Consider the following 22996-nt stretch of genomic DNA (forward strand, 5'->3'; position numbering starts at 1 on the left):
AAATATTTGTCTACCATATGAGGGTAAAATATTAAGAAGGAATTTTTATTTTGATGCATGATCAGTTACATCCAATCACAAGTGAGAAATCCAAACGGGTAGAGGTGCGGCTGAGGGGATCCCTTGCTATGCATGCAATCAGCACAAGCCCACTGGTTAAGTAAATATTCCTCCGTAGGATGCATATTTGTAAAGTAAACCCAGGTAGGGTGAAACATTTTAATTGCCTTTGCATTTTAGAAGACAATGAACATTTTATTTCCAGTAAGCTTGTATTGCACAAGGGAATTAAAGGGTACTTCCTTAGGGTGCCATTGCCAGTCGGTGCCAAGTTTGTAGGAAATTTGGAAAACATGACTTTTTATTAGGCTTCAGGGATTCACTCTAACAGCAACATGCTATTTTGTCTTGAGTGCTTACAATCCTTGCATTGTTTAGTTCCATTAAACATTATTACTGGTTTCAAAAGCCTTATAACAAATAATTGTATAGTTTAACATTCCACCAAACAGCTTTGCTCTAGCATTTGTACATTCCCTTCTTTGCTGTTATGCCTCTCACAACCAATTTAAGTCTGGTGGCTTCCTAAAGTAAGGTCCTCTTCATGAAGAGGGCTGGCCAAACTGTCATTCCTTGTGTACTGGTTATCAAGAGGTAGGAACGAGAGGAGTACGCAGTGCAGGAACTGTGTCCTCCCAGTCAGATACTACTACTCCAAAAAAAGAAAAAAAAAGGCAATTTACACGGGAGGTCAAAAGGTTGAGTATTGTTCGTTAAGGAGCTTACTCAAGGTATGCAGCAGGTCCAATGAAGGGAGGCACCGAGGGAACCTTCTTTAATCACAGTCATCAAGAAAGCATCCTACCCGAATGCATAGTAAGTGTACTGCCTCCGGATTTAGATTCTTGTATATCCTGAGGAGGGTTCCATAAAAAAGAAGACTCTGCCTTTTAATGAGAGTATACATTTTTGGGGGGGAGTGGACATTTTTGGGGGGAGTGGACATTATAAAGAGGAACAGGGGGGCAGAACAAAGGACATTATTGGGCTATCCTATATTCAGGATTCCAAGTCCTGAAGAGAGGGATGGACCTCATATGGGGCCTCAAAAACAGATGAAACATGTGGACCAAAGGGATGCAAAATTAATGGCATTTTCTCAACATCCCTATAGTCATTTTCCTTCTAATATCCCCTTTGACTACAACAACAAATATCACTTTGGATTATCTATAGATATTTTAAACCACTTGTGTTGGACCTCATAATAAACATAAGTATTCCCAAAAATAATTGGGAGCCCAACTGTCCCACTGAGAATGTCTGATGTGTGAAGCAAACAGATGACGAAGTATGCCACCTAGGATGTTTGGTGAGGGTTTGTCTTCAATGTTTATGAAATCCACACATTAAAGGAGGTATTCATTAAATGTCTTCACTATTTTTGGGGTTACTCTCATATCCAGATTGTCTTTTTCATCCCCCATGTATGCAGATGACACAATATTACTGTAATAAATGATGCCCCACTGGTGTTTTACCAGTTTGGCATCATTTATTACCGTTTTATAATCCTATTTCTGAGAACAACAGAGTCCCATGACTTGGCATTTGGATGACGACTTCTCTTTGCCTAGTTTAAATCTTCTGCTTGCTTCCATGCAAAGATGAAGGCACCATTATCCTCTACTCTCTCTAATGGTAGTTCGGATGTCTACATTTTCAATGAATCTGAATTCCTTTTACGACTCTGTTCACTGTAGGGCCTTATCAGTAATCTTCAACATATCAAAGTCAAGTCCTCTACCATGCATAAGGCACATAATGTGAGCAAGTGCCCCAATGTTTTTTTTTGTTTTAGAAAATGGCCTATGAAACTATATTTCTTAGGAGGATTTACCTGATCCAGCGTGTTTAACGTAAGCTGTTTTGGTGCACAATTTTAACCTTGAAGACATATGGGTTTAAATGATAGAGGTTTTACATTATTTTATGTGTTGATTACCTGTGACAATTATTTGTTCAAATATCCAAAGTTTTACTATATGTTTAAATTATAATCGATCATCTACCCAATCAAGAACACTACCACTCATTGGCCAAAAGAGGTATACCATTCTCCTTATAAAATTCATAAACCTATGTGAGCGTTTTTAATTCCTACAGATAAATCCTCAGCAGTCAACAACCCAAGCTAACAATCCCTTTTTAAAAAGCAAACTGAAGCAGCAGCCACAAGCAGGGGAACTTTACATTTTGACTTTGTGAGACAGTGAAATTACTTTTTAATGCCAATGACCCCAGAAAACATAAATCTTTTTATCTGCATAGTTAAAGCAAATGCCTATTTTCTGTCCCAGCCTCAGAACATATCATGAAGCTACTTTGGTGGAATAAATGTGCCTTGCAAAACTAGAATGTGACCTGAAGTTGTGAGCAGAGGAGTAACATTGTTCACAAAAAAGGGCAAAAAGCAAAGTGCAGCCCCAAGCCAGTAAGCCATAAAGGCTTGGCAGCCCAACCAATCATAACACAGCCAAACTGCAGGCTATGATTACAGAACAGTGAGCTTGGTAAGTATGCATCAATCTACACATGCCCTGTGCCATCCTCAACTTTTATCGGACTAATCAAATCGGATTCGGACTAATCGAATGCTGTTCGAGTCAGTTAAAGCGCTAAAACAACATAGGCTTGGAAACAGTAGTAAATTGTAATACCCACCGTTGATACTGCCCAGTAACAATAGACTACTCCAGTACCTAGAAAAAAGGCCTCACAACTATTGTGCTCATCAAAGCTATTGTTAAACCTTTAGTATTATTTTAGTCTAATCCTTATTATTTAACCTTTCCTATCAGTAAGACGACCAACTGACTTCGAGGAGATTGATGTTTGGTGCACAAAATGCAGTATATAGGATAAGGAGCGCCATGTGGGAGGTGGAATAATTGGGAGCAGATAATGGGCTGACTGGAGGAGGTAGAGGATGACAGTAATGAATGTAGCCTTAACTTCTTAACGGCCGATTACGATCTCGTTCGGAATGGCTCCGAACAGCATTCGATTAGTCCGAATCCGATTCGGAACCAGTCTTTCCAAACGACTCAGACACTTTTCCGAACGACCGATTACGATGGCTGGAAACAGTTTGGACTTTCTGACTCGGTTCTGAAAGGCATTGAGAGTTACAGAGTCGGTCGGAGCCGAATTGCAGCAGTCTACCGATCGTATTTCCAGCCAAGCGATTAGGATGTCAGATCCGGACAGCCTTTCTGATTTGGTTGTACCAACACGGATTGGCTGTCGGAATCTGAATTTGGGGGCCTGTGGCAGGCCCCCCCTTCACCGGGGGCCCTCCGAACCAGGGCGGGGGTGGTAGCCATGGGTCCCCCCTTTCCATGAATGCACAGTGTGGCAGAGACCATGGGGTGCCTGCCACAGGGTGCCAGCTTTTCCCCAACCACCCCTTTTGTCAATGGGAGCCTGTGTTCTCGTTCAGAACACAGGCTCCCATTGAAGTCAATGCGAGTCCGACCGAACAATGTCCGGAAGCATCGTAATCGGTCGGTCGGACTCGCAGGACCCAATTCGGTCGGAAAGGCTTCCAAAACCGATATAGCCTGAAGAGTTTCCGAACGACTTCATAACTGACCCCTTAGATGGAGAGGTCCTAGTTATAGCACCCGTCTCTTACCGTACCCGGCCCATAGCTAGATGCCCATGACCTTCACTTACCGGTAATGGTTTCTCGAGGTTCCGGTTCATTCTTAACAGGGCATTTTTGCTGAATATTCTCTTGCATGGAAACCACAGATGAGATCATTGGACCTGCTGGTTATACACATAAATATTACGCACAATTGTGTTTTGCCTTCAAATATAGAACTTAGCTTACAAAACAGACAACGTAACCTAAGGAAATAAATTGTTTAAGTGCAAAAAAGACGTTTCACAGAGGGACAAAATCAGTGGCGTAACAATGGCCCCTGCAATGCGGGGGGCGGGATCGAGCTCTAGGGGGCCTCTTCCGGCACTGTGCACGGGTGGTCCTGACAGCTGACTGGGTCAAATGCCTAGGGGCCCCAGTCTATGCACTTTGCAGCATGGGGAATGCAATTTTTGTTACCCCCACTAGACAAAATGAATCACATAATTGTGTTACTGAACCTAACAATCAAGAATATTATATGCTATCTATATATTACATCTCCATGCTATCCATCAATTAAACAAAATCAAGTCTGAGAGGGCAGTTTCACCATGCACAAGCATACAGACCAGGGTGCTGTACTCAGTACATCGCATACAAAGAAAAAGTTCTTGAGGGCAAAGTCAAATATATGGTACATGCAAAGTACAATTATACACATGCACAGAAGGCACTGTGCACTGTCAGCAGTACCCCAGTGTGAAATGACTTGTTCATATGATGCAAAAGGACTGGTCTGAGGTCATACTCTCTTCTAGGGGATGTACGTCATTACAACGCAATGTTTTACATCGCAGTACTGTACGACGCATGTTTCACAACGCAAGTCGTTACCACGACTTGCGTTGTTGGGGGCTGGATAGTGAATAGTTTAATTTACTATTCAAACTCCAGTCCCCATGGATAGTAGGGAAGGAGTTGGATAGTAAATTAAACTATTTACTATCCTGGAGCGCCCCCCCAGCGCAATTCGTTGTTACAACTTGCGTTGTAAAAGTTGCGTCGTAAGGGAACTGCGGTGTAACATCCGCGTTGTAAAGGATGTTCCCCCTCTCTAGGTGATGAACAGAATGCATGTCAAGGAGCCAAGGCCTGCTCCAATACACAACAAGCCTGGACTATGGTCATGCTCTATGTATAGTAGGCATGCGCAGTATGCATACTGTGACTTGTGATGTACATTAGCCAAAACCTGTGCAAAGGTTGTCATGCATTGTAGCTATCAGTACCAATGTGAGAAGTTGGCCTGATATAAAATGTTCACTATTCTAGTGAGCACTTTTTATCAGTCCAAACAACCCTTATTGATGATTGGTTGTAAGTCAACCTTATAGACCAGCTATCCTAGTAGCATGGATACGAGCAGTCTAAGGCTAAGACTCTAGAGGGCGTGTTAAGCCAGCTGTTTTACCATCACATTACCCCTTGAACACCAAGTGAAAGGACACCACACAAGTTGTTATCAAAAATAAAGTATATTTATTTATAACAAGACTACCCTGGCTCTTTATGAGACAGGGAGCTAAGCACACAACAAAACTCTTAAGAAAATACTAAAAGTCGCACAATTTACACAAGTACCCGAGGGGCACGAAAAACCATATACACAAGAAGTGGAATGCGAAATTACTAGCAGGTAAGTAATACTTTTCTAGACTGTAGAAACGCTAGGCCTACAATGCTGAACCCTTGGATTAGAAGCAGGAGGCCTAGGGACGCCGTGTGCAGAGTGGGAACTCTCACGCGTGATGCGGGAACAAGTCTATGGATACTAGCAATTGCAAAGTTACTGTTCTCGGGCGAACCCGACTAGGTGGGTCGAAAACAAGAGTGGATCCGAACACTGTTGGACTATGCTGGAGCACCGGAGTACTCGGTTTACCTAGCCCAGGGGCTGCGGCTGCATAGGGTTCAAGTTGCGTCGGAAACCCTCGTTGAAGAACCAGGAGCCTGAAGAAAGAAGTTGCTGGCAGGCGGCCAGTGAAGAAGTTCGTGGAGATCCAAGCCTGGATCAGGGAAGAAGAAGACCTGAAAGCAGAGGGGACCAAGTTCTGAATCACTAGCCAGTGATTAGATGGGCACCAGGATGGCACCGGGCGAAGTCACCTCGACCAGGTGAGTGGGCGCTGCTGGGCTCTGCAGTCTCTCGGACCAGGAGGCGTTGTCGGCGACCAGGATGGAGGTGCGAGCTGTCCCACGAAGGTTTCTGCTGTCGACGTCGCTGGACCCAGGATTGGGGCAACAAGTCTTGGCAAATGCAAGGCCCACGCGGTGGACCTAAAATGGCGTCTGGAGTGGACCAGGAGGGTCCAGGGTGCTTCTCTGATGGAGGGAAGCAAGGGCCAGTCTGGAGCAACCAGACCAGCGGTGTTTGTCATCGTGGAGCGTCGTAAGAGGGTCACTAGCCAACGGGCAAGTGACCTGGACAACGCGGTGAGCAGCAAAGAGCAGAAGGGCCCCACGCAGATCTCGTGGATGCAGGGGGGCTGAACTTCGGTGCTGGAGCTGCTCAGGGTCGGGGCTTCTCTTACCCCAAAGCACTCAGTCGAGGGTCACTCGGTGGTCGTGCTGGACAAGCGTCGTTCAGTCTCCAAAGATGGCCGGTCCCTCGAGGTCTCTTCACACCCACGGATCACAGCTGGGCTGATGATGTAGGTTGAGGTCAGATGTGCCAGGGAAGCCGGTTCTCGTCATGCTGGGCAGTCTTGATCCGGAGGAGAGACTTACAGCAGACCGCGATGCTTGGTTGGTGCCTGCTGCTGCAGGGTGACTACTCCTTAGTCACAAGGGAGAAATCTTAGGAAGAGTCTTGAGTTCCTCTCGTAGAAAGTCGGTTCAGGATTCAAAGATTGATCTAATCTGGAAGGGGGCCTGCTCCTACCTTTATCCTGCAAAAGGGGGCTGGCACGCGACTAAGTCCTGCCCTATGGGTGGGACTAGGAGGGGGGTGGTTACACCCCTCTCCTTTGGCGGGCTTTCCCCAGATCAGGGGCTGGAGTGCCCCTGGTACTGGTTCAAGCCGGCCTATGCACAGTGAGCACCGGGGTGCCACTTGCAGTCACCTTCCTCCAAAGCCCTGCCTACCTAGGATACACAAAATCCTGTCTGGGACGGTGCTGGCACCGCCCCTGGCAGGAAACCCTTTGCCCTTGCCTCCCGTGCTGGGAGGACTCCCAGCAGCAGGAGGGCAGACTTGTGTCTCGGTGGCAGCATCCATCTTGTGGAGCTGAGGCTATGTCTGACTTTAACCGGGGTTACAGGTTACATACATGTCGTGTCCCTCTAGAAGGGTGGAATGCTAACCCCGTCGCCAGAATTGGCGAGGGGTTAGTATTCCAATTCGTATGACACCTTACTCGACATGTTTTGATAAAGCGATACCAGAGTTGGCATATAACCGCGAGGATTATAATGCACTTAAGAGTATATGGTATGCGTTATCATGGAACAGCTATTAGGACTTGGTTCCGCAAGCTGCAAACGGGCTCAGCTCATGCCAGAGCACCATTTCACCTTATTCCACGCACTCTGCCTTCAGGATTGTTAAGGCCTGCCATAGGAGTGACTGATAGGAATAGAGGTGGCCATTTTTAGGGTTAGATATAGGAATACTATATCTAAAGCAAAGGGTGTTTACACCACCTTGCCCCAGCTGTCGTGCAGCCAGTTGTGTCAGATTTGGATGGCCAGCCAGGGGTGGCATAATACATGCTGCAGCCCCTGGTAGGCCCTGGGTACACCTATGCCCTGGGTACCTAAGGTACACTGTACAGGGACTGATAAGGTGACTCAGTATCCAATTAGATATGTACCTAAGGTACATGGAATCCATTTTACAGAGAGAGCAGTGGGCCTGGGGTCCTGAATAGCAGGGCCCCAGGTCAACTAAGTCAGAAAACCAGCAAAACACCAGGCAAAAAGTTGGGGGCAACCATAGTCAGGGATCTACCTTCCTACATAACCCCCCCCCCCCAAACGAAAGGAGATAAGGCTATCCTTGACAGGTAAGCCTATATTGCCTAAGTGGCCATATAAGGAAGTACCAGCACTGGCATGGTTACCCCCTATCTCATGGTCCACTAAGCAATCCCTCACCCTAAGGGTGTCTGAGGGTCTCCACCATATGGAATCTCTACCTGTGGTGTGTTTTGGCAAAGTAAAAGGCTGGTGCTGAGATGGAGTACTGAAGTGAGGCTCCACTAATTTTGGGCTCAGCTTCCTCCAATCATTATCCACCATAGAGGCCTTTCTTTCCAAGACTGAGTTGTGTTGAGCTCTCAGGGTCAACCTCTGGCTACCTACAGCTGGAGGTTGGGTCCCTCTGTTTGGCTTACTGGGGGGACAGGTCAGGTTTGGGCCCTCAGGTCCCAGGTTTGGCTGTGCCCAACAGTGTCCATCTGTGGGAGTTCCCTAACTAGGTTTAAGGGGGATCCCTCAGGAGTTGGTTTTATTTTCACTTGGCTAGGACTACTAGCTTCAGTGCCCTTAATCTGCTGATTGGGGGGTTCTTTTGGACAGGGGGCCCTTTGGGGTCCAACACTGGCCTCCCTGACCTCTACAGCCCTGGGCTGACTGAGGCAGGGTAGAGAGGGGCAGGTTACCTGCTCCAGACTGGGTCCCACCTTGGAAGGGTCCACTGACATCAGGGGCTCTGCCAGGCTAGGCCTGACTACCTCTGGGGCAGTTCCTTCACAAGGGGTCAGATCAGTTCCCTGAGGAGGCTGATCCTTTCCTAGAGTCTGGTGGGAGGGAGATTTCTCTTCCTCCTCAATACTCTCTGTCTGAGTGGCGTGATCCATAGTTTCAGGCTTCACAACACTATTATCTGTCTGAGTTTGAGCTGTGGCCATCACAACTCTCCCAACCTTTTCAGGAGGGGACTCAGTTTGGGTATGGGCTGTTACCATCACAGCCTTGCCAACCTGTTCTGGGAAGGAAGTTGTCTGAGATTGGGCTGTGACTGGCACAGCCCTCCTGACCTGTTCAGGGAGGACATCTTGGACTGGGGCTGTGGCTATCACTGCCCCACTAACCTTACCATGGAGGTTTACCATTTTGAAATGGGTTTCTTGCTCTACCTCAGCCCAGGCTGAGATCTCTAAATCATTCCCCAGTAGGCAATCTACAGGCAAGTTTGATGACACTGCCACTCTCTTGGGGCCAGTGACATCTCCCCAGCTGAGATTTACCACTGCCATGGGATGATCTCTCTGTACTCCATCAATATTGGTCACCTGGTATGTGGCACCAGGTAAAAGTTGCCTTGAGGGGACTAGACTCTCAGTCACCATGGTGATGCTAGCCCCTGTATCTCTATAGGCCTCAACTTTTATACCATTGATGAGGGGCTCCTGTCTGTACTTGCTCAAAGTGTTGGGACAAGTAGTGAAGTTGGCAAACCCCATGCCATTTTCACAGACAAAAGTATCTAAGTCAGGGGACCTGGTTAGGCCAGAGTCCCCAGGAACTCCCAAAGTAAATGCACCCAAATTCTTGGGGGCACTCCCACCACCTGGGGGATTACTACTAGTAGTAACAGGAGGTTTGGGAATGTTACTTGGGGGTATGTTCTCCTTATTGTTGTTCTTTGGGCAACTGCTGTCAGTTTTCAAATGACCCACCTGTTTACAGGGATAACAATAAGGTTTCTTCTGGGCATTGGAAGGATTCTGGGACCCACCCCCCTCAGAGGATTTTTGGGGCCCTGATGTGGTTTGATCTGCAGATTTATTCCCACCCTTCTCTTGAGGCTTGGTTGATTCCTTTTTCTGGTCACCACCTTGGTTCTTAGGCCTAATCCTGGTTCTGACCCATTTGTCTGCCCTCCTACCCAATTCTTGTGGAGAGGTCAGATCAGAGTCTACCAGGTGCTGGTGTAATAACTGGTTCTGACAATTATTTAAGACTTGCTCTCTGATAATAAGATTATACAATCCTGTGAAGTCAGTAACCTTGCTACCCAGTAGCCAGCCTTCCAAAGCCTTAGTGGCACAATCAACAAAGTCAGCCCAATCCTGAGACTGAGTTTTCAGGGTATCCCTGAACAGCAACCTGTACTGCTCAGTGGTTAAGCCAAACCCATCAACCAGTGTATTTTTCAGGATTTGGTAATTGTTAGCATCCTCAACTCTAGTAGTGAGGAGCTTATCTCTACCTTTGCCATCAAAGGAGAGCCACAGTATAGCTGCCCACTGACTTTGGGGGATGCACTGTACAGTGCAGGCCCTCTCCAAAGCAGCCATCCATTTCTGGATGTCATCCCCTTGTTTAAAGGGGGGCACTATCTTTGTCAGGTGTTTAGTATCTAAACCCTTCTCTTTATCTCTTGGGAGATTGCTGCCACCAGTGGGAACTGTCCCACTCCTCTGCTGCTCTCTAGCAAAGGCAAGCTTTTCTTTGGCCAGGGCAAGTTCTTCCCTTTCAATCCTCAGATTAGCCTGCTTCATCCTTGCTTCATGCTCTCTTCTCTGAGGGGAAGTCAATCTCCTCTGGGGAGAAATCCTTCTCCTCTGAGAAGAGGCATTAGAGTGCAGAGATATACTGGAGTCCCTAGAAGGAGATCTACCTCTTCTAACTCCAAGGTTAGGCCTCATTAGGGTCAGTACTGGGGGTCCCCCAGATCCTTGCCCAAGTAGGTCTAAGTTGGCCCTAGTGAGTCTGCTGACTAACTCAGGACCCTTGTTTGCCTCACCCTCAGAGAGTTCCTCTAGATCCTCCTCCTCAACTGCATTTTCAGTGTCAAGGAGGTCTGGATCCCCAGTGGTACCCTCTAGGGCTGGCATATTCCCATCTAGCTGAGAAACTTTCCTAGCATCATATGTCTCTAAGAGACCTATCAGAAAGGGAATGGTGGGGTTAGACCCCCGTTTCAGTTTCCTGGAGGTACACACTTGTCTCATCTCCTGGAAACTGAGAGCTGCATATCTTGAAGTGACCTGTGGAGGGTCAAGGCTTACCAGGGGAGTCTCAGTGGACTCTCCATGGTTAGACATGCTTTTCTAGTGAGGTGTAAGTGGTGCACTTACCTACACTATTTTGTTTGCCTACTGATCCCTTGCTAGAGTTGTAGTTTAGGGTGTGCTAGGCCCTAGGAGCTACAACAGCTGGTTCAGTAGAACTCAGAGTATTCTAAGCTAAGTTATATGTACCTTAGTACTTATGTGATCTTTCAAATGATATTCTTAGGATATGTGTGGTAAAACAACAGCAAGCTCAAATCCCAACCGCTGCTCACCAATGTGAGAAGTTGGCCTGATATATAATGTTCACTATTCTAGTGAGCACTTTGTATCAGTCCAAACAACCCTTATTGATGATTGGTTGTAAGTCAACCTTATAGACCAGCTATCCTAGTAGCATGGATACGAGCAGTCTAAGGCTAAGACTCTAGAGGGCGTGTTAAGCCAGCTGTTTTACCATCACATTACCCCTTGAACACCAAGTGAAAGGACACCACACAAGTTGTTATCAAAAATAAAGTATATTTATTTATAACAAGACTACCCTGGCTCTTTATGAGACAGGGAGCTAAGCACACAACAAAACTCTTAAGAAAATACTAAAAGTCGCACAATTTACACATGTACCCGAGGGGCACGAAAGACCATATACACAAGAAGTGGAATGCGAAATTACTAGCAGGTAAGTAATACTTTTCTAGACTGTAGAAACGCTAGGCCTACAATGCTGAACCCTTGGATTAGAAGCAGGAGGCCTAGGGACGCCGTGTGCAGAGTGGGAACTCTCATGCGTGATGCGGGAACAAGTCTATGGATACTAGCAATTGCAAAGTTACTGTTCTCGGGCGAACCCGACTAGGTGGGTTGAAAACAAGAGTGGATCCGAACACTTAGGGTGTTGGACTATGCTGGAGCACCGGAGTACTCGGTTTACCTAGCCCAGGGGCTGCGGCTGCATAGGGTTCAAGTTGCGTCGGAAACCCTCGTTGAAGAACCAGGAGCCTGAAGAAAGAAGTTGCTGGCAGGCGGCCAGTGAAGAAGTTCGTGGAGATCCAAGCCTGGATCAGGGAAGAAGAAGACCTGAAAGCAGAGGGGACCAAGTTCTGAATCACTAGCCAGTGATTAGATGGGCACCAGGATGGCACCGGGCGAAGTCACCTCGACCAGGTGATTGGGCGCTGCTGGGCTCTGCAGTCTCTCGGACCAGGAGGCGTTGTCGGCGACCAGGATGGAGGTGCGAGCTGTCCCACGAAGGTTTCTGCTGTCGACGTCGCTGGACCCAGGATTGGGGCAACAAGTCTTGGCAAATGCAAGGCCCACGCGGTGGACCTAAAATGGCATCTGGAGTGGGCCAGGAGGGTCCAGGGTGCTTCTCTGATGGAGGGAAGCAAGGGTCAGTCTGGAGCAACCAGACCAGCGGTGTTTGTCGTCGTGGAGCGTCGTAAGAGGGTCACTAGCCAACGGGCAAGTGACCTGGACAACGCGGTGAGCAGCAAAGAGCAGAAGGGCCCCACGCAGATCTCGTGGATGCAGGGGGGCTGAACTTCGGTGCTGGAGCTGCTCAGGGTCGGGGCTTCTCTTACCCCAGAGCACTCAGTCGAGGGTCACTCGGTGGTCGTGCTGGACAAGCGTCGTGCAGTCTCCAAAGATGGCCGGTCCCTCGAGGTCTCGTCACACCCACGGATCACAGCTGGGCTGATGATGTAGGTTGAGGTCAGAGGTGCCAGGGAAGCCGGTTCTCGTCGTGCTGGGCAGTCTTGATCCGGAGGAGAGACTTACAGCAGACCGCGATGCTTGGTTGGTGCCTGCTGCTGCAGGGTGACTACTCCTTAGTCACAAGGGAGAAATCTTAGGAAGAGTCTTGAGTTCCTCTCGTAGAAAGTCGGTTCAGGATTCAAAGATTGATCTAATCTGGAAGGGGGCCTGCTCCTACCTTTATCCTGCAAAAGGGGGCTGGCACGCGACTAAGTCCTGCCCTATGGGTGGGACTAGGAGGGGGGTGGTTACACCCCTCTCCTTTGGCGGGCTTTCCCCAGATCAGGGGCTGGAGTGCCCCTGGAACTGGTTCAAGCCGGCCTATGCACAGTGAGCACTGGGGTGCCACTTGCAGTCACCTTCCTCCAAAGCCCTGCCTACCTAGGATACACAAAATCCTGTCTGGGACGGTGCTGGCACCGCCCCTGGCAGGAAACCCTTTGTCCTTGCCTCCCGTGCTGGGAGGACTCCCAGCAGCAGGAGGGCAGACTTGTGTCTCGGTGGCAGCATCCATCTTGTGGAGCTGAGGCTATGTCTGACTTTAACCGGGGTTACAGGTTACATACATGTCGTGTCCCTCTAGAAGGGTGGAATGCTAACCCCGTCGCCAGAATTGGCGAGGGGTTAGTATTCCAATTCGTATGACACCTTACTCGACATGTTTTGATAAAGCGATACCAGAGTTGGCATATAACCGCGAAGATTATAATGCACTTAAGAGTATATGGTATGCGTTATCATGGAACAGCTATTAGGACTTGGTTCCGCAAGCTGCAAACGGGCTCAGCTCATGCCAGAGCACCATTTCACCTTATTCCACGCACTCTGCCTTCAGGATTGTTAAGGCCTGCCATAGGAGTGACTGATAGGAATAGAGGTGGCCATTTTTAGGGTTAGATATAGTAATACTATATCTAAAGCACACCACCTTGCCCCAGCTGTCGTGCAGCCAGTTGTGTCAGATTTGGATGGCCAGCCAGGGGTGGCATAATACATGCTGCAGCCCCTGGTAGGCCCTGGGTACACCTATGCCCTGGGTACCTAAGGTACACTGTACAGGGACTGATAAGGTGACTCAGTATCCAATTAGATATGTACCTAAGGTACATGGAATCCATTTTACAGAGAGAGCAGTGGGCCTGGGGTCCTGAATAGCAGGGCCCCAGGTCAACTAAGTCAGAAAACCAGCAAAACACCAGGCAAAAAGTTGGGGGCAACCATAGTCAGGGATCTACCTTCCTACAACCAAGATCTGCAAATCCTGCTGCAGGTTCGTGGACCCTAACAACCGATTTCTGGACAACCAAAATGAAATATGACAACCTCCAGTTTTCACAGCTCTGCCTCATAGCTGCCAACTTGAACACAAATCTCACCATGTGAGGAGGTGGTGGGGCCTTAGAGGGAGTGGCGCCTCATGCCGAGAAGCATCTAAGAGGCACTGTACCCCACCCTGCCCCAAAGTCTTCTCCTCCTCCCCCCAAAAAGAAAACAAAAAGCTGGCTGAGGCTAGTGCGGATAGAAACCAAACACAAGGAGATGATGGCCGGAGCACTGAAACACTCACCCCCAGTCACTATTAGATCTGGGTTGGATCCATCATCGTTCTTTAGCTCACTTCACCACCCAAGTTTAGACCCAGCCATATACAAATTAGTCTTGAACCTGTTCCTCATTGGAACAGTCCAGCTCGAAGTGCCAAGCCAGTTCTTCCCTGGACTGGAAACAAGCATCCTGGGATTGGTTACAAGGTAACACCCCTCATCAGCCAGGCTAGCTTGAATCCAGTGGCCAACTGAGCAAGGGACCCACGACTGGGCATACTGTGTTTTCACACCCCTTAATGAACATTGGCAATTCATAGCCTCGAAAAACTAGCTGAAAAACCACTGTTTACGGCTTTCAGCTAGTTCTCCCTATCATCGTGGGATATCGTCTCCTCACCTTGTGATGGGAGCGGATATCGTGTGCCACGCGGAGGAGCTGTGTGAGTTGACAGATATGCTGCCCTTCCCACTTAGCGCAGGCCCATCCCTGACTAACCGCCATCATAGCTTCCACAAAAACAAGCATTAGTAAAGCATGGCGGTTTCTCAATGTTTTCTAGATAGGTCAAGCATCCCAGATGGGGTTCATCATGGCTTAATAAAAAAAAAAGAGAAACGCCTATGATGGAGCCAGCCGTGTCACCATGTAGACGCACACACAACGCAGGCGCATACTCACAAAATGAAGTGGATGCCCGACCCCTTTTTATTTGCTAATCTGAGTTGGCTCGACAAAACAAACAAAAAAAGAAATGGAAGTGTTTTGAAGCACGTGTGGGTGTAGCAACATAGAGGGCGTGGGTGGGGAGAGCAACAAGGAGGACACGGGTAGAGTAACAAGGAAGTGGCTGCAGGTGGGAAGCAACATGAGCAGAGGGGGTAAAACAACACAGAGGGCACAGAAGCGGGAAGCAATGAGGTGGGGTTTAAAAAAATGGAGGACACAGATTGTGGCAGAAGTAAAATGTAGAGGTGAGGAGAAGCAACAGGCGATAGAAGGGGGGCACGTGGGGGAAGCGTCACAGAGGGACGGGGCAGATGTAACATAGAGGCCGTGTGTGGGGAGGAGAGGCAAGAAAATGAGCGCAACAGTAAGGCCAACCAATGGAAAGTAATGGGTCGGCTCCAAGCCCCTGTATGCTCTTGATAACCCCACAATAAGTCTTTTGCAGCCACATCTGGTTGGCTCAACCTAAAAAACATTCAAACTGAATACACAAATCTAGATCTGTAATTAGCAGGATTCTGTCAATCAAATGCCTGGCTCAGGTATGCCTGTGCTGTGGGCAACAAATTCTTTACGAGGGTGTCAACAATCAATCAATCAGTTAGGAATGTTGAAGCGCAACTACTCACCCGAGAGGGGCTTAAGGCGCTGGGAGGGGTTCCGTTGAGTGTAGGGGTCGTCCGAAGAGCCAGGTCTTGAGGTCCTTAGTGGACTGGGGGCCAGCCGAAAAGCCAGGTCTTAAGGTCCTTCCTGAACTAGGACAGTGTAATTGCTTGTCGGAGGTGGAGGGGGAGGTCATTCCATACTTTTGTTGCGAGGTAAGAGAAGGACTTTCCTCCTGTTCTGGTTCTGTGGATGCGAGGGTCGGTGGTCAGCAAGGGGTCGGCTGATCAGATGTGGCTTATGGGTGCATGGAGGAAGAGGTGGTTGCTCAGGTATGATGGTACGGTGTTGTGCAGGGCCTAGTATGCAAGGGTGAGGCATTTGAAGGTTATTCTTCATTCAACTGGGAGCCAGTGGAGATCGTGGAGGTGTTGGGTGATTTGGCATCGGAGGGGAATGTCGTTAGATCAGTCTGGGTGCAGCGTTCTGGACAGTTTGGCGTTTACGGAGCAGATTCTTATTGATTTCGGCGTAGAGCGCGTTGCAGTAGTCTCGTCTGCTACTGATGAGCGCATGAGTGACGGTTATTCTGGATCCGGGTGGGCTCCATTTGAAAGTTTTTCAAAGCATGCAGAGGGTGTCGAAGCAGGTCGAGGATACAGCCTTGATCTAGCGGTTCATTGTGAGCGATGAGTCCAGTATTATGCCGAGGTTCTGTGTGTGGTCCGTCTGGGTGGGGGTATTTCCTAGGGCGGGGGGCCACCAGGAGTTGTCCCATACGGAGGGGGTGGAACCTAGGATGAGGACTCCTGTTTTCTCAGAGTGGAGTTTCAGGCAGCTGTTCTTCAGCCATGTGGCGACGGCTTTCATCCCTTCTTGGAAGTCGTGTTTGGTAATGCTGGGGTTGTTGGTGAGAGAGAGGATGAGCTGGGTGTCGTCTGCGTAGGTGACGATGCTGAGCCAGTGGATTCCGATGATGGATGCGAGGGGTGCCATGTAGATGCTGAAGAGGGTGGGGCTGAGGGAGGAGCCCTGGGGCACTCCGACTCGTTGGGTTCTGCCAGTGAGGAATGAGCCTATTCAGTCGAGGGCCTTGTCGCGGATGCCGGCGTCTTGGAGTCTGGTGGCTAGGGTGCGGTGTTGAAAGCAGCTGAGAGGTCAAGAAGGATGAGGGCTGCCATTTCGCCCTGGTTGAGGAGGGAGCGGATATCGTCGGTGGCGAAGAGTGGGGCGGTTACGGTGCTGTTGCAGCGGAATCCGGATGGAGAGATGTCCAGGACGTTGTTCGATTTGATGACATTTGCTAGCTGGGTGTTGACAGCCTTTTCAAAAGACGTTGGCTGCATAGGGAAGCAGGGAGATGGGCATGAAGTTTTTGAGGTCATTCGGGTCGGCAGAGGGTTTCTTCAGGAGGAGGTTGACCTCGGCGTGTTTGCAAGGTGGTGGTCTCGAGGGAGCAGTTGATCGTCCGGCGTAGTTCGGTGTGATAAATATGAACTATAACTTCTGGTAGAGTCCCCAAAGCCCAAGGCCCCTTCGCCAGTTACGTGGACATACATTTCTTTGGAAATTACTTGGTGGATTGGTCTATGAGACAAAGTTATGAAGTGACAAAATGTTCTCTTCCAAAGGCATGTACCAGGAGAGTGGAATTTCTATTACCCAAGACATACTGTTTGCGATCTAGGATGACACATTTTCATTTTTATTTTATCCACTGGCAAAGGAGGTCCAACCCCTACAAGCTCTTTGACTGCCATTTTTCAGTGCCACAGTATGAATCTGTGAAAGAGAAGCTTTCTATGCATATGTACAATTGGGTCAAACCTGTGCATACAATTCATTAATACAAAGCCTTTACTATTTGGCCGAGCATGCTAAGAAAAATGTAGTAAGCTCGGCTTGCATTGCTGACCGTGGTTACTGTATAGAAACACATACAGTTTGCAAAAGTGTTTGCTTTTTTTAATGCCCTCAGAATTCTTCCCGATAATATGTAAATAGATAAATATGCATAAAAGTAAAATTGGTTATGATCTTCAAAATAAAACATACAAAAAATTGCAGCTTGGAAAAAGTGTTGGTAAACTACTGTGCAACTTTAGGTAACATTCTTCTGAGGAATAGTTTAGTAAAACATACGGATGCCAATATTTAAAGAAATACAAAAAGTAAAAAAAGATGAATAATAACGAATTTGTTTAAAACCATTGTGGCCAACATGGAAATAAATTAGGGGCCAGAGTCTCAAAAAAAGAAAAAAAATCACCAAAGTGCACATGCACATATATGTCTCTGCACTGGTAAAGATCTAACAACTTAAGAAATTCACAACCGTTTACAGAAGTAGGATTTCAAACATTGCTCCTCCCAAACTTTTGTACAGTCTGTAAGCAATTCAAAGTCTTTATTTCGATAAAAATCATAAAAGACACATTTTCCATAACAATTTACATTTGTGGCTAGTTTAAAACAATATCCAGCAACAAAGGGCATCCAAAGAGCAGTAATACATACACAAAATCAATCACCATCATTAAAAATATAAATAATTCATTTATAAAATAGTTATGAATTTTATAACCAATTAAGGTAAAAACCTATTTTTTTTTAAACTATTAAAATACAGATGGTTTAAAAGCACAGAAGTAATTTCAGCTCTGTATAAAAAGGAAAACTCTCAATACACATTATTTACAGAGACCTCGGACTCGTATAATCCACATCCAATGGAGGAATTTTGCAACAGAAATGACCACAGGCTGCAAGTTGTTTGTTCGTAAAATCCTCAGTGCCTCACAACCTGTTTGAATACCCAACTGAAGACAAATAGGTCTCAACCATGACCTTCTGGGTATTTTATATTCGGGGCATACAAATAGTATGTGGCCAATGCTTTCCCTTTCAGAGGGACAGAAAGGACATGTGGCACCGGAACCACTGCGCCACTTGGCAGTGTTAGTGTTGATAGGTAACGTACCCACCCTAAACTGATGGTATCTTTTCCTATCCTCAGGTGCAGTTATATAGTCCCAGTAGCCCTCAAAAGCTGCTATATGTTTCATGTCTAAAAAAGCAGCAGTCAGGGAAGAGCCACTACAACGACCAAATCTTTTCTGGGCCACCAGACTCCAATACAGTTCTCTAATTCGATTTCTTGGTGGGAATACATTAGCCTCAGGGTCTTGCCAAAGAGGCAATAGCCCCATTGCTTTATACGTTATCCCAACCTCCCTCATCCATGAAATTTTTTGTGCCCTATCAGCATTTTGTACGTCCGTGAAAGCCCTAGCATACTGGAGGAGTTCAGGAGTAACCCACAATCTTCTCCAGTATGCTATCGTTCTATAACGAGCCATGTCCTCCAGATGCAGACATCCCAAGTCAAAGAACAAAGGTGTCAGGGGGGTTGATGCCGGGAGACCTGTAAATCCTCGTAGAAATTTATTTTGGGCTGTAGTTAGACAACTGAGGTTACTAAGTCCCCACAGTTCTGCGCCATAAAGAACCGCGGAGCCAATTTTCGCATCATAGATCTTGAGAACTGGACTAACCGGCCTGGTATGGGAAAGACAGAATTCCTTTGTTAGGGCCCCTGCCAATTGTGCATGTTTAATGGCCATTTGGTTGGTATGGTGTTTCCAGTCCATTTTAGAGGCCATGGTGATACCTAGATATGAAAAGACCTCTGTCTGCTCTAGCTGAGCCCCGCTCACAGATGCCCTCCCTCTACCATGCTTAGATTTATGTAGGACCATAAACGTAGTTTTATTAACGTTTATAACGAGACCGTGGTCCTTGCAAAATAATTCAAAGACATCTATGGCCTTCTGTAGGCTCTGCTGAGTTTTAGAAATTAAAAGGGTGTCATCGGCAAACATCAACAGGGGGATCAGCTTGCCATCCAATTTGGGGGCGTCTGTGGGTTGGTCTTTGTAATAGCTGATCACCCTGTTGATGTATAGCAAAAAAAGGGTCGGTGCCAAGACGCACCCTTGGCGTACACCCCTAGCGATTGGGAATTTGTCTGTAACCCCCCCTGCCGATTCCAGCGGACTTGGGCGTAGTTACCCTCATGTAGCTTTATTAGTAAAGCAAGAATGTTCGAGGGCATACCCTGCTCTAAAAAAACAGTCCACATTTTATGTCGTGGCACCAGGTCGAACGCCGATTTCAAATCAATAAAAGCAGCGTACAGAGTGCCCCCCCCTAGTACCACCACCCGCCAGTAAATTAAAACAAATCTGAAGACTTGGTCGATCGTACTGGTATGTATACGGAACCCAGCCTGGAGCGGTGAGTACTTCTTCATCCTCAATCCATGCTTGTATCCTCTGAAGGACAAGCCTTGCTACTGCCTTTTGGATGCAATCGATTAAGCTGATGGGCCTGTATTTTCCCGGATCTGAGGGATCCCCTTTTTTATGTATGGGAATAATCACAGCACCCTTCCAGGTTTCGGGTATAGGTGAACCCCTTGCTATACTGTTTATTAGTGCTAGAATATAAGATGCCCAGACCTCCTTATCGTGCATGAATAAATCGGCAGGGATTGAGTCCAGACCAGGTGCCCTGCCTTTGGGGATGTTGTCCAGCACCCTTCTGACTTCAGCTCTAGTGAAGCATAGGGGGATGATATCTTGCTCAACACTAATCGGGGCATCGCTATCACCCATCAGCTCATGGGATGCAAACTGGGTGGCATAATGGGAAACCCATAGGTTCGGGGGAACAGAATTGGTTTGTAAGCAAATGTACACGCATACATATGCTCTAAGAATATCTGCTGAGCGATTTCAAATTTACCTTCCTTCCACCTCCTTTTTTCCCTCTCCCTGGAAAAAAAGTGTTTATCCTGACCTTGACAGGAGTACGTTTCCAACCTTTTGCGGTGTGTGAAGACATTGGAGCGGAGTTGGAAAATACTCTTAAACTTGTTAGTTTGTTGGTGCACACAGACTCATAGGCCATTATGAACTTGAAGCAAACTACGGCTTGCCAACTAGTGCCAGCCCAGTATGTAGATTTGCAGAAAGGTGTAAAAATCAGGACTTTGCTAGAAAGCCAAACCCTGATGTAATATGAACTCTAACACAATTAGAGAGAGGCTATTATGAGATCTCACCTATAATGAGACTACTGCAAAAACATGCAAACTCACTACATGCCACCATATGAGACGAGGATTTTTTTTAGCAGGACAAGTAGATTACTGATGAATCCCATCCCTTGAACAACTAAATATTTATACAATTCCTCAACCCTGATAAAACAATGAACTATAACTACAGAGTCCAATCAAGAACACTGTATCATTAGAATGTGGTTTTTGAAGGCAGACGGCCTATCCTTGCGAACTCACATATCTTCTTTGTAGAGAACAAATCCTATAGCCAATTAAAACTTAATTATTATGGCATCTTCTCTATAAAGGAAAGAGGTTTGTCTTTTTCAGAGTTTTGGTATTAGGCTACAATTAGCCATCAATATACAGAGTATCAATGTTACCTTATTCAGCCTCTGTGATGATGATGATACTGAACTGATGAATTGAGCAGATGTGGAAGTCATTTGTGATTAAAAGAGCAAACTTCTTGATGTGCAATCACTAGCATATGTATATATTTTATGGAATTCTTAGTATTTGATACATAGGTGAAGAGTGCACACTAAATCACCGTCAACAGCTTACAAACACACCACGCACACACACACACACACACACACACAGTCAATTCTTCTCACCTGTAGAATCATTGCTTTGCCCACTGTCTGCATCTGGAGCATCTGTCATATACTCAGTCCCCTCTGGATTTCCTGTGAGTGACCCATCAGGAGTAGAAATAATTTCACCTGAAAATGAACGATTCAAAAAACAATTTAGAATCTTATATGAAAAAATTGTCCTATGGGCCCCTGCCTTCAATTCTCAGTCTTCTCTCATTAAGATCTAGACCTCCACATTTTCAAGACATCCGTACATGACACAATGGGTTTAAATGAAAGTCACTATAGAGAACAGGGTTACCCTGAAAATCGGGCATGGCTCTAGATCGCCGGTTCTTACCCATTTGACATCTATGGACCCCACTGAGTAGAAGCTGCGGACCCTAGCCATAGCAATTTCTAGAATTTGGACCTCAAGACGATGCACAAATTATGAAAAACATTTTTTCATTCACATAATATAAAATATACAATTTTTGAACTTTTATTTTAATAGGAAGGTTGGAGGGTTTCAGAATTTGCCCCCTTGCCCGCAGAGGCCCACAGGAGGCAGGGCTCTCCTATGGGCCCCCAAAGTCCCTTTCCGTCTGCCTCTACATGGCAGTGGGGCCACCATGTAAAGGCTGAGGGAAAGGGACATCCTAAACTCTACGGTGGTGCCTCTGAAGGCACCTCTTCCATTGTAGGGATAAGGCTACTACCACTGCACCGACAGGCCCCTTGAACCTCTCAGAGGCGGAGGGTTTTCTCCCCCGCCCAAATCGCTTTGACCCCCGGTATCTTCATTTAGCCGTCGGACCGATACACTGGATGTCAGGCGGACCACCACAATGGCCTGTCGGTGACGGTCTGCCCGACATCCTAATGAAGCCCGTGGTTGGATTTCTTTATGGATTTCTGAAAATGACAAGACTATATGATAGACATATTGATTTGTCTTTTTACACAGTCACAGGCTCCCTGAGTAGAGGACTGGAGTTGAGGACTTCATTGTAAGAATGGCTGATTTACACCTTGACTTAAGTTGGACGCCCATGCTCAAAATGAGAGGCCTGTGGAAAAGAGTGTAGCATACCTCTTGTGTGTTGTTCATATGGTTGGAGTTGGGGTGAGACAGCACGATATTAAGCTTGGGGAGATTAGGTGAGGTCTGCCAAGGAATGGAGACATGGAGCAGGGAAATCCATGAACCAGGGGAAAGAAATAAGGAAGACCGGATTGGGACAGGGGAACTGTAGGCAGAGTGTGTGGTTGAGATCTGTGGGGTATTTCTTGGAGGTATTGTGCTCATTTACATCTCAGGCACTGATGAAGAGGCCTCGCTGGATCCAGCACAAACTCTGTAGCCAAATACGAGACCATAGCTCCAACCCCCACCCCCCCCCCCCCCCAAAAAAAACACCACCACCCGGGAAACAGTCTAGATAAGTAATCTTGACTGAGGAGTGTCCGAATACTTTGGATGCAAGTTTTGAAGGCTGAGCTTTGCAGAAGGTCCCTATTGAAGGCTCTGGACTATGGTCAGCTGTTCATTGTGCAGTGGGATGCTCTGACATGGAGGTGTGGTCAGATTATGTTGTTCTGATTAGGGCTGGGCTGCTACTAAAACAAGCACTGGCAAAGCTAATAGGCCTTGCCTATACAAGAGCTATTGCCTTTGACAGTGTCTTTAATCCAAGTTGTGTGCAAGATGGTTTAAAGTTAAATAAAAAGAGCTATTTGTAGCCATGCCTCACACAACATGGCTAAAAACATTGTCTAAGCTAATAGGTCTCTCATAGGAGAGACTTATTGGCTTTGCCATTGCCTGTTTTTTTCTTCTTTAACAGTTGAAGTCCATTCACGTCTACATCAAATAGTTCTTAAAGCAGCAATTATTTCAAGAGGGTTCTCAAAAGACTCATTCCCCCAAACGTTGACTCTTAAGAGTCTGAGGTCTTGAATAAAAACATGGTCCATGTGATAT

General features: G+C 47.0%; 1 protein-coding gene across 2 annotated transcripts in view; it reads right to left on the bottom strand.

The window, feature by feature from the left end:
- Window positions 1–22996, bottom strand: part of LOC144781658 (uncharacterized) — a 93428-nt gene that overhangs the window by 21396 nt on the left and 49036 nt on the right. Inside the window, exons 4-5 of one of the 2 annotated variants that reach the window (XM_078660624.1) lie at window positions 21049–21156; window positions 3739–3831 (exon numbers count right to left, since the gene is read on the bottom strand). In XM_078660624.1, coding sequence (XP_078516750.1) covers window positions 3739–3831; window positions 21049–21156 — 201 coding nt within the window. Of the gene's footprint in view, window positions 1–3738; window positions 3835–21048; window positions 21157–22996 lie in introns of both variants that reach the window. The other variant, XM_078660623.1, reaches the window with a different exon arrangement.

The sequence above is a fragment of the Lissotriton helveticus genome, chromosome 9 (assembly GCF_964261635.1).
Source record: "Lissotriton helveticus chromosome 9, aLisHel1.1, whole genome shotgun sequence".
Classification (NCBI taxonomy): Eukaryota; Metazoa; Chordata; class Amphibia; order Caudata; family Salamandridae; genus Lissotriton; species Lissotriton helveticus.